The sequence below is a fragment of the Oncorhynchus masou genome, chromosome 22, assembly GCF_036934945.1.
Source record: "Oncorhynchus masou masou isolate Uvic2021 chromosome 22, UVic_Omas_1.1, whole genome shotgun sequence".
NCBI lineage: Eukaryota > Metazoa > Chordata > Actinopteri > Salmoniformes > Salmonidae > Oncorhynchus > Oncorhynchus masou.
Genome location: NC_088233.1, coordinates 16,004,273 through 16,016,991, shown reverse-complemented (window position 1 = coordinate 16,016,991; position 12,719 = coordinate 16,004,273). Strand labels below are relative to the sequence as shown.

The 12,719-nt window shown below is 40.9% G+C and overlaps 1 protein-coding gene across 1 annotated transcript; it reads left to right on the top strand.

The window, feature by feature from the left end:
- The first annotated feature begins 1,120 nt into the window (after positions 1–1,120).
- bmt2 (base methyltransferase of 25S rRNA 2 homolog) lies at positions 1,121–12,424 on the top strand. The gene is made up of 5 exons (XM_064929401.1): positions 1,121–1,355; positions 7,768–7,909; positions 8,196–8,327; positions 8,506–8,620; positions 8,989–12,424. The coding sequence occupies exons 1-5, from the start codon at positions 1,193–1,195 to the stop codon at positions 9,619–9,621; spliced, it is 1,185 nt and encodes a 394-aa protein (XP_064785473.1). The 5' UTR covers positions 1,121–1,192; the 3' UTR covers positions 9,622–12,424.
- The last annotated feature ends 295 nt before the right edge of the window (positions 12,425–12,719 follow it).

The following is a 12,719-nucleotide window of genomic DNA, read 5'->3' as shown; positions in this document are numbered from 1 at the left end:
ACTGGTTACCAATGTAATTAGACCAGTCAATAGTAATTGTTGATCACACCCATGGTATACAGTCTGATACACCATGGCTTTCAGCCATCAGCATTCAGGGCTCGAACCACCCCGTTTATAAATGGAATTATAAACTGGGTGGTTTGAGCCCTGAATGCTGATTGGCTGACAGCCGTGGTATTTCAGACCGTATAACACAGGTATCACAAAACATTTATTTTTAATGCTCTAATTATATGTTGGTAACCAGTTTATAATAGCAATAAGGCACCTCAGGGGTGTGTGGTATATGGCAAATATACCACGGCTAAAGGCTGTGTCTAGGCACTCCAAGATGGGTCGTACATATGAACAGCCCTTAGCCGTGGTATATTGGCCATATACCACACCCCCTCGTGCCTTTTTCTTAAATAATCCACGCTCTAGAATGCCCTTCAAACCAATCAGAAACAAATATTCAACAACGCCATGGAAGAGGAAGTGAGATTACCAACTCGGCAGAAAATCTGTCTCCCTCAATGCAAGTGGCGTTTTTTTTTCTTCGTCGTTTCGCCCACCAAGTAAGGAGTTTTTGTATGGAGGTCGATGAGTGTCGAATTTGGTCAACATAAAAATGAATGGCTTGTTTGCTATGCGAGGTTTATGTGATCAAATATACGTTTTGTTATTATTAAATTGTTATGAGTGTACTGATATAAGTAGAACAAGTGACATCACGGCAACTTCGAGAAAAAAAACACTTTATATTGGAGTTGTCTCGAGATAGCTACACATATTTATGGTATGGGGCTATACTCAAAAAAAGATGACAATAATGAGATGTTTCCACCAATCTAAAGAAAAGAAAGCCGGGAACTACACAGCTCGCCGTTCCACTTTGTGGACAACAACTCCCATTGTGGGCGGACTCGGAGAGACATGTATCTTGTCAGTATGTCCATAATATTTGGTATAATTCAATTTAAAGGGCAAACAGCACATGCAACTGTATGCTGACGCAACAAATTCTATAAGAAGGCGTTTCTGTTTTCAGCTCTGTGATTGGTCATACAGTTGTCAACTCCACAGTATATCTTTCCAGGCGAACCAATCAGCGCGCGCGTATTTGGCTAGTGGATCGGGTGCGCGGGGGCCGACACCGGTAGCTAGCTAGTAGCTAGACGTGAAGGAGGAGCAGAAGTGTCGTAGGACTATGGACCCGGCGAACAATGCTGAGACAGGAGAGACAGAAACCGAACTGGAGCCGTGCTACGTTCTCATTCCGAAAGAAACGCGGTGCAAGAAGAAGGAGCAGGAAAAACTGTCCGGAGTTGTCAAGAACGTCCATAGAAAACTGCGAAGAAAATACCGAGAAGGTACGCTAGCTTTGCCCAATTCAGGAGTACGGCGTCTCTCATCAAACGGGCTATTTAAATTGATCGAAAACAAGGCCCGGATTAGGTAGCTAACGTTATTTCCTATTTTTTGGGGCCTTGCACAAACTGCAAGTGACTGGCAACATGTCAGGGTCTCGCTGCTCTACTGTCTAACAAAACAAAAAAAACATTGTCATGCAATCATGGGACATGTGCCTAACGTTCACTTAATTTAAATACGGTTAAACTAACGCTAGATCAAGGCCGCCTGTGAACATTTCAATCTGTAGTATGCACTTTAAACTAGGCTATGTTTGCAATGTTTGTCCTTCATTAGATTTGGCAGTCATCAATTTAAAAAAATAATAATAATCGCGCCTCTTATAGCCAGCCATCCAGTGATTTGGTAATGTTGTTCAATTGTAACATACTGGATCACGGGAACTGGCAAAGAGATCAACATGGGTTGTAATGGCATTTTGGTTGACGTCATGGGGTATATTCATTAGTCGGAAATGTTTTATCTATTGTAAAATGTTTAGCAATGGAAACCGTTTACTCCAATCAGAACGTTTTGCAACAAACGAGAGTTTCTATTGGACAAATTCAGGTCCCTCTCCGTTTGGTTCCTATAGTTCATTTTGCAAACGTTTTGCAATGGAATCCAGCTAATGAATACACCCCTGTTCTGAAACTGAAAAGAACAAGACCCTACAAGTAAAAACTCAAGTTCAGGCGCATCCATTATGTGATGTTATGAGACACCGGCATATGCCATATGAGCACATATCATCCAGAGTTGCTGAATTGAGATCCCTGTCTGTTTTGAACAAACATTTTCTAACATGTCCTTCAAAGTGCAATCGTCGTCTGGATTTGGCCTGGGTGTGCTGTCATTATAAAAAATAATTTCTTAACTGACTTGCCTAGTTACATTTTTAAAAAGTGGATTCTGAAAGGTCTGAGGCCTAGTATTGAGACATGATCCTATCTCCTTGTTATTAACTCCAATATTTAGGTCCTTTCATCGAAAACAAAGGTAACGCAAACATGCTTTTCACTATTGGACCCTTCACAGATCATTGGTCACAAACCAAACACCATAAAGAGGTCAGAAGAATGGGCATTTCTGGTTCAGTTCACTTTATTGGCCTTTGCAGGAATTTGTCTTCCATTCAGATGTAGGGCAGGCGGTACAGCCGTAACCAATGGAGGAATCTGCCAGTAAACCTATTCCTAATAGGGCTGGGAATTGCCAGGAACCGTATGACTTGATATTATCACAATATTTAGGTGCTGATACGATATGTATTGGGATTTTATTGGGATTGGATGTTCCAAAAATATTGCTCATCATAGTGCCTTCAGAAAGTATAAATACGCTTTGACCTTTTTCCACGTTTTGTTACAAAAGGCAATTAAAATTGATTTGATTGTCCTTTTAATTGTCAATGATCTACACAAAATACTATATCAAAGTGGAAGAAAAATTCTGACATTCTGTATAAAAAAAAAATATATAAAAAAAATCCACCATCTTGATTTGGATAAGTATTCAACCCCCTGAGTTAATGCATGCTAGAATCACCTTTGGCAGCAACTACAGCTGTGAGTCTCTTTCTGGGTTAGTCTCTTAAGAGGTTTCCACACCAGGATTTTTGCATTTTCCCATTATTTTCAAAATTCTTCAAGCTCTGTCAAATTGGTTGTTGATAATTACTAGACAACCATTTCAGGTCTTGCTGTAGATATAAGTCAAAACTGTAACTTGGCCACACTTGTCCTGCTGAAAGGTGAATTAATCTCCCAGTGTCTGGTGGAAAGCAGACTGAACCAGGTTCTCCTCTAGGATTTTGCCTGTGCTTTGCTCCATTCCGTTAATTTTTTTTTTATCCTGGAAAAACTACAGTCCTTAAAACAATTACTATCATAACTATAACATAATTCAGCCACCACTATGCTTGCAAATATGGAGAGGTACTCCATAATGTGTTGTATTGGATTTGCCCCAAACATAACTTTGCATTCAGGACAAAAAAAATAGTTGCTTTGCCACATTTCTTTGCATTATTACTTTTGTGCCTTGTTGCAAACAGGATGCACATTTTTGAATATTTTAATCTGTACAGGCTTCCTTTCACTCTTTTTTAAAAATTAGGTTAGTATTGTGGAGTAACTACAATGTTGTTGATCCATCCTCAGTTTTCTCCTATCACAGCCATTAAACTGTAACTCATTTAAAGTGACCATTGGCATTGTGGTGAAATCCCTGAGCAATTTTCTTCCTCTCCAGCAACTGAGTTAGGAAGGACACCTGTATTTTTATAGTGTCTGGACATATTGATACACCATCCAAAATGTAATAACCACCATGCTAAAAAAGGATATTCAATGTCTGCTTTTTTATTTTTACCAATAGGAGCCCTTCTTTGCGAGGGAATGGAAAACCTCCCTGTTTGAATATGTTTGAAATTCACTGCTTGACTGAGGGACCATACAATTAGAGTTGAAGTCGGAAGTGTACATATACCTTAGCCAAATACATTTAAACTCAGTTTTTTGCAATTCCTGACATTTAATCCTAGTAAAAAGTCCCCGTTTTATAGGATTACCACTTTAATTTAAGAATGTGAAATGTCAGAATAATAGTGTAGAGTGATTTTATTTCTTTCATCACATTCCCAGTAGGTCAGAAGTTTACTTACACTCAATTAGTATTTGGTAGCATTGCCTTTAAATTGTTGAACTTGAGTCAAATGTTTAAGTTGGGTGAATTTTGGCCCATTCCTCCTGACAGAGCTGGTGTAACTAAGTCAGGTTTGTAGGCCTCCTTGCACGCACACGCCTTTTCAGTTCTACCCACCCATTTTCTATAGGATTGAAGTCAGGGCTTTGTGATGGCCACTCCAATACCTTGACTTTGCTGTCCTTAAGCCATTTTGCCATAACTTTGGAAGTATGCTTGGGGTCATTAACCATTTGGAAGACCCATTTGCGACCAAGCTTTAACTTCCTGACTGATGTCTTGAGATGTTGCTTCAATATATCCACATAATTTTCCATCCTCATGATGCCATCTATTTTGTGAAGTGCACCAGTCCCTTCTGCAGCAAAGCACCTTCCAAAACATGATGCTGTCACCCCTGTGCGTCACGTTTGAGATGGTGTTCTTCGGCTTGCAAGCATCACCCTTTTCTCTCCAAGCATAACAATGGTCATTATGGCCAAACAGTTCTATTTTTGTTTCATCAGACCAGAGGACATTTCTCCAAAAAGTACAATCTTTGTCCCCATGTGCAGTTGCAAACCATAGTCTGGCTTTTTTATGGCGGTTTTGGAGCAGTGGCTTCTTCCTTGCTGAGTGGCCTTTCAGGTTATATCGATATAGGACTCGTTTTACTGTGGATATAGATACTTTTGTACCTGTTTCCTCCAGCATCTTCACATTTTTGAAAAACATAATTCCACTTTGACATCATGGGATATTGTGTGTGTAGGCCAGTGACACATACAATCTGAATTTAATAAATTTTAAATTCCAGCTATAACACAACAATGTGGAAAAAGTTGCGTAGCAGCAATGCATGATTCCAAATTAGCGACTCTTACTGAAAGAGTATCCAGTGCCACAGTTTAAGTCTAGATTGTGTTAAGTTATTCTACCAGTTGAATGGTTGATTTGCCCTGTGCTCTTATGTTGTGATTATCAAACTGGGCAGCGTCTAGGGCTAAATTCAGTCTGTAGCGCTGAACAGCTGCGCAACAACGCGATATCAAATGTTAAAGGCAATGTTCCCGTGTTAGCAGAGACTGCATTAAAGGTAAACGCTGCATATGTCGGCTCAATCGGAAATGACCTTTTTAAAATTAAATTGGGCTGTAACGCCGAACTTCAGAGCTCGGGCTGGATTCAAGTCGTATTAGTATTTTTGCTCTGCAGCCTTGTTTTGTTCAGATGCCGGGAAGCTAAAAAAAATAGCTGAATGGTATGCATTTACAGTTGAAGTCGGAAGTTTACATTTATTTTTCAACCAATCCACAATTTTTGTTAAACTATTGTTTTGGCAAATCTGTTACTTTGTGCATGACAGAAGTCATTTTTCCAACAATTGTTTCGACCGATTATTTCACTTAGAACACACTTAGAACACACTATCACAATTCCAGTGGGTCAGAAGTTTACATACACTAAATTGACTGTGCCTTTTAAACAGCTTGGAAAATTCCAGAAAAGTATATCATGGCTTTAGAAGCTTCTGATAGGTTAATTGACATAATTTGAGTCCATTGGAGGTGTACCTGTGGATGTATTTCAAGGCCTACCTTCAAACTCCTTGCCTTTTTGCTTGACATCATGGGAAAATCAAAAGAACTCAGCCAAGACATCAGAAAGCATTTGTAGACCTCCACAAGTCTGGTTCATCCTTGGGCGCAATTTCCAAACGCCTGAAGGTACCACGTTCATCTGTACAAACAATAGTACGCAAGTATAAACACCATGGAACCACGCAGCCGTCATACCGCTCAGCATGGAGACTCGTTCTGTCTCCTAGAGATGAACATTCTTTGGTGCGAAAAGTGCAAATCAACCCAGAACAACAGTAAAGGATCTTGTGAAGATCCTGGAGGAAATGGGTACAAAAGTATCTATATCCACAGTAAAATGAGTCCTATATCGACACAACCTGAAGGCCGCTCAGCAAGGAAGAAGCCACTGCTCCAAACTCGCCATAAAAAAAAGCCAGACTACGGTTTGCAACTGCACATGGTGACAAATATTGTACTTTTTGGAGAAATGTCCTCTGGTCTGATGAAACAAAAATAGAACTGTTTGGCCATAATGACCATCGTTATGTTTTGGAGGAAAAATGGGGAGACTTGCAAGCCGAAGAACACCATCTCAACCGTGACGCACAGGGGTGGCAGCATCATGTTGTGCTTTGCTGCAGGAGGGACTGGTGCATTTCACAAAATAGATGGCATGTCGTGAGGGAGGAAAATTACGTGGATATATTGAAGAAACGACTCAAGGCATCAGCCAGGAAGTTAAAACTTGGTCGCAAATGGGTCTTCCAAATGGACAATGACCGCAAGCATACTTCCAAAGTTGTGGCAAAATGGCTTAAGGACAACGAAGTCAAGGTATTGTAGTGGCCATCACAAAGCCCTGACCTAAATCCTATAGAAAATTTGTGAGCAGAACTGAAAAAGCGTGTGCGAGCAAGGAGGCCTATAAACCTGACTCAGTTACACCAGCTCTGTCAGGAGGAATGGGCCAAAATTCACCCAACTTATTGTGGGAAGCTTGTGGAAGGCTACCCGACAAGTTTGACCCAAGTTAAACAATTTAAATGCAATGCTACCAAATACTGAGTGTATGTAAACTTCTGACCCACTGGAAATGTGATGAAAGCACTAAAGCTGAAATAAGTCATTCTCTCTATTATTCTGACATGACATTCTTAAAATAAAGTGGTGCTCCTAACTGACCTAAGACGGGGACATTTTGTCAAATTGTGAAACGGAGATGAAATGTAATTGGCTAAGGTGTATGTAAACCTCCGACTTCAACTGGTATGTAGGTATATATTGCAATAATCACACAAAGTAATAAAATAAAGTAGCATTCAACAGGTCCTTTCCACTTTAGCAGAAGGACTGGCTAGCTGATGCTCTTGAAAAGACCCTGTCAGCTGACACCATGATTGGTTAATAAGTAAAGCATGATCTGGTCTGCTTGGCATTGCTACCACAGTAATCATGCTTTGTACTACTGCTGTTTATTCCAGCCCGTCTTGTTGTCGTTTCATTTCTGCAAATCTGATGGGGAAAAAACCTATGTGGTCATGGGATTTCTTCCTTATCAGCGTGTTTGCTCACGAAACACACATTCTGCTGTGCGTCTGGGAAGACCTGTTGCAGGAAATTTGTGAAGATCTAGACCTAGGAACAGAAGTGAAGACATCTATTGAAAATCCAGTTTTCAGATATGCCAGACATATAATGACGAGTAACTGTTTTGAAAATGTTGAAGCAGCGATGTTTGCCTGTGGTGTTTTCATCTGAAGGGCTGAACGATTGTGATTCCTCTTGAATGAATGGCCACACTTTATAAGTAGGTACATTCATGTTGGCTTATTGTGCACTCTACGTCCTTACTATGCTTGCGTGTTATTTTTTTAGAAACAAAACTGACAGGACAAACTTTCAATTTCAATTCCTGCCATTTTATAATGAAGAATTTCAATGTGATGATGTGGGAAAACAAAGCATCAGTGTTTGGCCCACTTTCATGTAGCCTACAGTGCTCAGTAGTTTTACTATATGTATGTCATACTGTTATGGTGTGAGGTGATTTGGTTGCCTTTGTTAACTTTGTTTCAACCTCCTGCTGCCTGTTATCTTTCCACAGTGGGGGATTTTGAGAAGATCTGGCGAGAGCACTGTGAAGATGAACAGACTCTGAGTGAATACGCCCTGGCCATGAGGAACCTGGCTGACAACCACTGGGCCAAGACCTGCGAGGGAGAGGGACGCATCGAGTGGTGTCGCAGGTAAAATAGTCCCCCACAAAAGGAGACCTTGTAAATAACCCTCTGGCTGTGTTGTACTAGCTCAGAACTCCACTGCTCTATGCTTACTCCGATGACTCATCCAGCCCTTTCGATATCAACACTGTGGGGTAAATCCTAACTTCTGTTTATTGAATAGTCATGCATTTATTCCAATGGAATGTTAGGATTTGCCCCTTTTTTTCCTTTTTTTTTTCTTAGCATATCACTGTTTTAACAGTAAGGCATTAATACCATAATGTGTGATGTTTCGGGACTATTCTTCCAGTGTTTGCCAGGAGTATTTTCAGGATGGTGGGATGAAAAGAATGTTGGAGAAGGATGAGAAGAGTGCCAGGCTTGCCATGGCCATGTCGGCCACAGCTCTGAGTGACCAGCCCTATAGCTCCTCTATCCCCAGGTACTGTATTGTGACAGTGTTAAATCAAACATGTCCATTTTTATCTGACTATTTTGCTCTGTTTCAGCATGCTCTGTTGTGCGTTCATATTGACACATCTTACCTCTATTAACTACTGCTCTCATTAAGCAATCTTACTCTGTTGTACTTAACGCTAACTTAAAGCTTCTGGTTGAAGGTCCATCCCCCAGCTTGGTAAAATGCGGCTGCTGGACGTTGGCAGCTGTTTTAACCCCTTCCTGAAGTTTGACGAGTTCCTCACAGTCGGTATTGACATAGTGCCTGCGGTCGAGGTATGTACTATTACTCTCCGTGATCACTCCCTCGGTCCCAGCTAGAAAGTCCTGACTCTTACTGTCTTACTCACTAATTTGATACCAGGACAAAATGCCTAGTTAAATAAATGTTTAAAATGTCATGGATATTCATTGTGTGAATATCAGACCACAGAACAATGCTGTCCCTTGACAGTAAGTGTCAACAGTTGATGGGAATGAAACCTGACCTGCTGTGAAGGAACTGGCAGAATATTAGCATTGAGTGATTTAAATAACTAAATGGATTAAGAACAGTGCGTCTTAGATATGGGTCTAAAATGCCACTGCATGATGAGAACAGCTTGTGTTGCTCTAAAGTATCTGTTTCTACCCTTTCCCCTCAGAGTGTATACAAGTGTGACTTCCTCAACCTCCAGCTCCAGCAGCCTCTGCAACTGGCTGGCGACACAGTGGAAGCCTTCCTGAGACAGCTGCGTAGCCCCATCGACTCCCTGCCCGCCCAGCTCTTCCACGTAGTGGTCTTCTCTCTGCTCCTCTCCTACTTCCCCTCGCCTTACCAGCGCTGGATCTGCTGCAAGAAGGCCCACGAGCTGCTGGAACTGCACGGCCTGCTGCTCATCATCACCCCAGACTCCTCCCACCAGAACCGCCACACCCTCATGATGCGCAGCTGGCGCGTGGCGGTGGAGTCACTTGGCTTCAGGCGCTGCAAGTACATCAAGTTCTCCCACATGCACCTCATCGCCTTCCGCAAGGTGTCCCTGGCCACCACCAGCGACCTGGTCAGCCGTAACTACCCCGAGATGCTCTACATTCCTCAGGACTTCCAATCCCCCGAGGAGGAGGACTACACCGACGTGCCAGTTCAGGTGCGCTCCGACTTCGAGGACGACCAGCTGGCGGGGGGCTTCATGGAGCTGCCCGACACGCCATATGACTCGGATAGCGGAGAGAGCCAGAGCAGCTCTGTGCCCTTCCTACACGAGCTGGAGGACCCCATTCTACTGCAGAGCTGAGCTAGACCAGCTAAAACCCTACTAGCTACTCTTCTCTTTTACCAGTTCCAATTCGATCCCTACCACTCCTCTTGGCCATAACCCTTCAATGTTTGCAGATCTGTAATGTGGAAGCAATATGGGTGACGCTTTAACGCCACACTACTTATACCTATCCAGAGCCTTCAGACATGCAACATCGAGTGGTTAGGCCCAAGGGGGGAGGGATACAGTCTGTCTGTACACAACTGCTGCGCTACCAAATGAACCTGCTGCATTCTTCTCACACTCCTCCTCTTCCTTAACTAAACAATGCAGTTTGCACAGAGTGAAAGAAAAAGATGTTTACAGAAGTCAGTTTATTTTTTCAATATCTTCGATGGTTAGTCACTCAACACAATACACACGTCAGTAAATAAGGTAGTTTTTTAAAATAAAAACCTGGTCGTTGAATACCCTCAGGATAGACTGAGAGTAAGTCTGCCCCTTGTTTTTTTTTAATCCATCTTTGATCTCACTCTACTAACAGAAGAAAAGCAATCTTTACTCCTTCAAAGGCTTTTTCTTAGTAGTTAGACAGTGAATGTGCTTCAGTGCCAGCAAGCCGCTGACTTTAAATCCCTCTTAAATGGATTGATACCACAGAGGTTTGTCAAGTTTGGTTGGAGTGGAGCGATTGAGATGTTAGTCAGGTGAGGCTAGAATTTCTCTAATTCTTGGTGTGCATTTACATTTTCTAAAAAATACATTGTACTCTCAGCCAAAATGTTTTGATTTGTTCCCATTTGAACACTGGTCTTGTCCAACATGATGTGTGAAAATGGTGTTTTAATTCAGCATTTTGTTTGGCTGATTTCATGGCTCTTTTACAATAGATTTGTAGCATTTTCCGAACTTTAAGATAGGTGTAGGTAATTACTTTTACTAATGTGAAACTGTTAACTGTGTTTCTCATTGTGTAACATGGTACGAGTTGTGAAATAGTCATTGCTCTCTTTTCTGTGCTGGTGTGAAGAAACTGGTTTTAATCAATGTTAATTTACCTTCAATGTTGTAACCCAGAATATTTAGCATTGTGTCATTACATCCTTGTTTGTAATCACTTTCTTTTCTGTAACAATACTTAGGCTACATTATCAGATCAATAATATGTCTGGATTTATGTCTTTGCTTCTTTATAGGTAGCTGGTAGCTTCTCTATGGGTACTGGTAACATATTCCAAAAAAGCAGACTGCCTACACTCTGTCGACGTGTCCTTGAGCAAGGCACTTAACCCTAATTTATTCCAGGGGCACCGTACTACTACGGCTGACCCTTTTAAAACAACACATTTCACTGCACCTATCCGGTGTATGTAGCGATAAAACATCTTATTAGGTTCACTGACGTGAAACAGGTTGACCAAGAGACTAAAGCTCTAGCTGTCAGTTGCTGTTCATCGCTCTTCCTTTACTCTACGTCGTATATGAGGACAGCAACATTTGCCTTAAGCATTTTTACATTTTTGTCATTTAGCAGATACTCTTTTCCAGAGCGACTTACAGTAGTATTAAGTTCATACATTTTAATACTTTTTTCATACTGGTCCCCCGTGGTAATCAAACCCATAACCCTGGCGCTACAAGTGCTCTACCAACAGCTACATGGGACTAGCATTCGTCATTTCCGAATAAAGAAATATTAATTGTTTTTATATATATATTTTTTATTTTTTCATTCATGGGTTGCTAGTATAGGTGTATCAACAGATACCAAGTCATTCATTGCATCAGGAAGTGCATTTTGACTATCACTTTACACATGAAAGTACTAAATGTGTACTCTGCTTAAGTTTTAACTCCAAACAATTTAAAATGATCTTGTTATGAGCGCTCAAACAATTCCAAATGATTCACCTCAATGAGGTTTTGCACTAATACCCTGCTGTCTCATCATTAGTCATGCAACTTCTGATCCCATCAAAGTTCATTTTAGCAATAGCCAGGTGTTTCCTGAAAGTACTGTATCTTATGGGGAATGTTATTTATGTTCCCCTTTTTAGTGTGGATGTGTGTTTGTTCTAATGTACTTGTCTGTGGCACTTTACTTCATAAATAGTAGATGAATCTCTCAGCTGCCACGAGTCATGTGATTCCTGTCATGGGGGATTTAGGATTAGGTCTCCCAAATGGCATCCTATTCTTTATGGGCCTTGCTCAAAACTAGTGCACTATATGGGGAATAGGGTGCCATTTGGGATGCTGCACAAACAACCATAGTCTTATTAGTATAAACAGTATGATGTACATCAGGAGACCTGTAATCCTAAAGGTGCCTTCTTACTTATCCCCAGTAATGTTTTTGCAATCCTGATTCTCATGCCATACTGTGTTGGAAAACTCACTTCACTTGGCAGCATACAACGGGCTTCTTTTGCCAAGTGTTTGTCATGTGCAACTGCCCAAATGAGCTACCTACTACCATCTACCACTGCAAAGTATCAATGGCTCAATGTTTTACCCTAAGAACAATATATTTTGTTTCAATTTGTCATTTTTCATTAATAATTACTTTGCGTTCAACTTGCTCTAAATCTGTTAACTTTCTGGTCGGTTCATGTTTGGTGTACTTTCAACTATTTCTCTTTAACACAAAATACATTTCTCATTATAGTTCATTTTCTTGAGCGTTGTCAATTGTACCAGTTAGCATTGAAGGATACATCTCATCTGTCTTCCACGAGTTTAAGTCCATTACTTGCATGAATAGCTTCATTTTCAGTATTAAGGAATTCGACAGTGTGCATTTTTTTTCTTCTCTCTTTTATAAATGAATGGAAATGCAGTGTTCATGTGTGATTATTGTGTCCTCTTCCATTCACTGTTTTCCTATAGGACTGAAGTAAACTAATTGAGTCATGGTATTGATTAGCTAGTAGATTGTAACGGGCTAATGTAATGTTTTCATTAGCCATTACAGGATAGGTACTGTTTGGCGTAGCAGACTTTTCGACCATCCTTAATTTGACGATACCATCTTCGTTCTCGATTCGGCCAAACATGTGCTTCTAAAATGTCCAGTTTCAGGTGGTACGTTTCAATTTAGAAAATCCTCTTGTTATTAAAATGTTTTTGCTTCA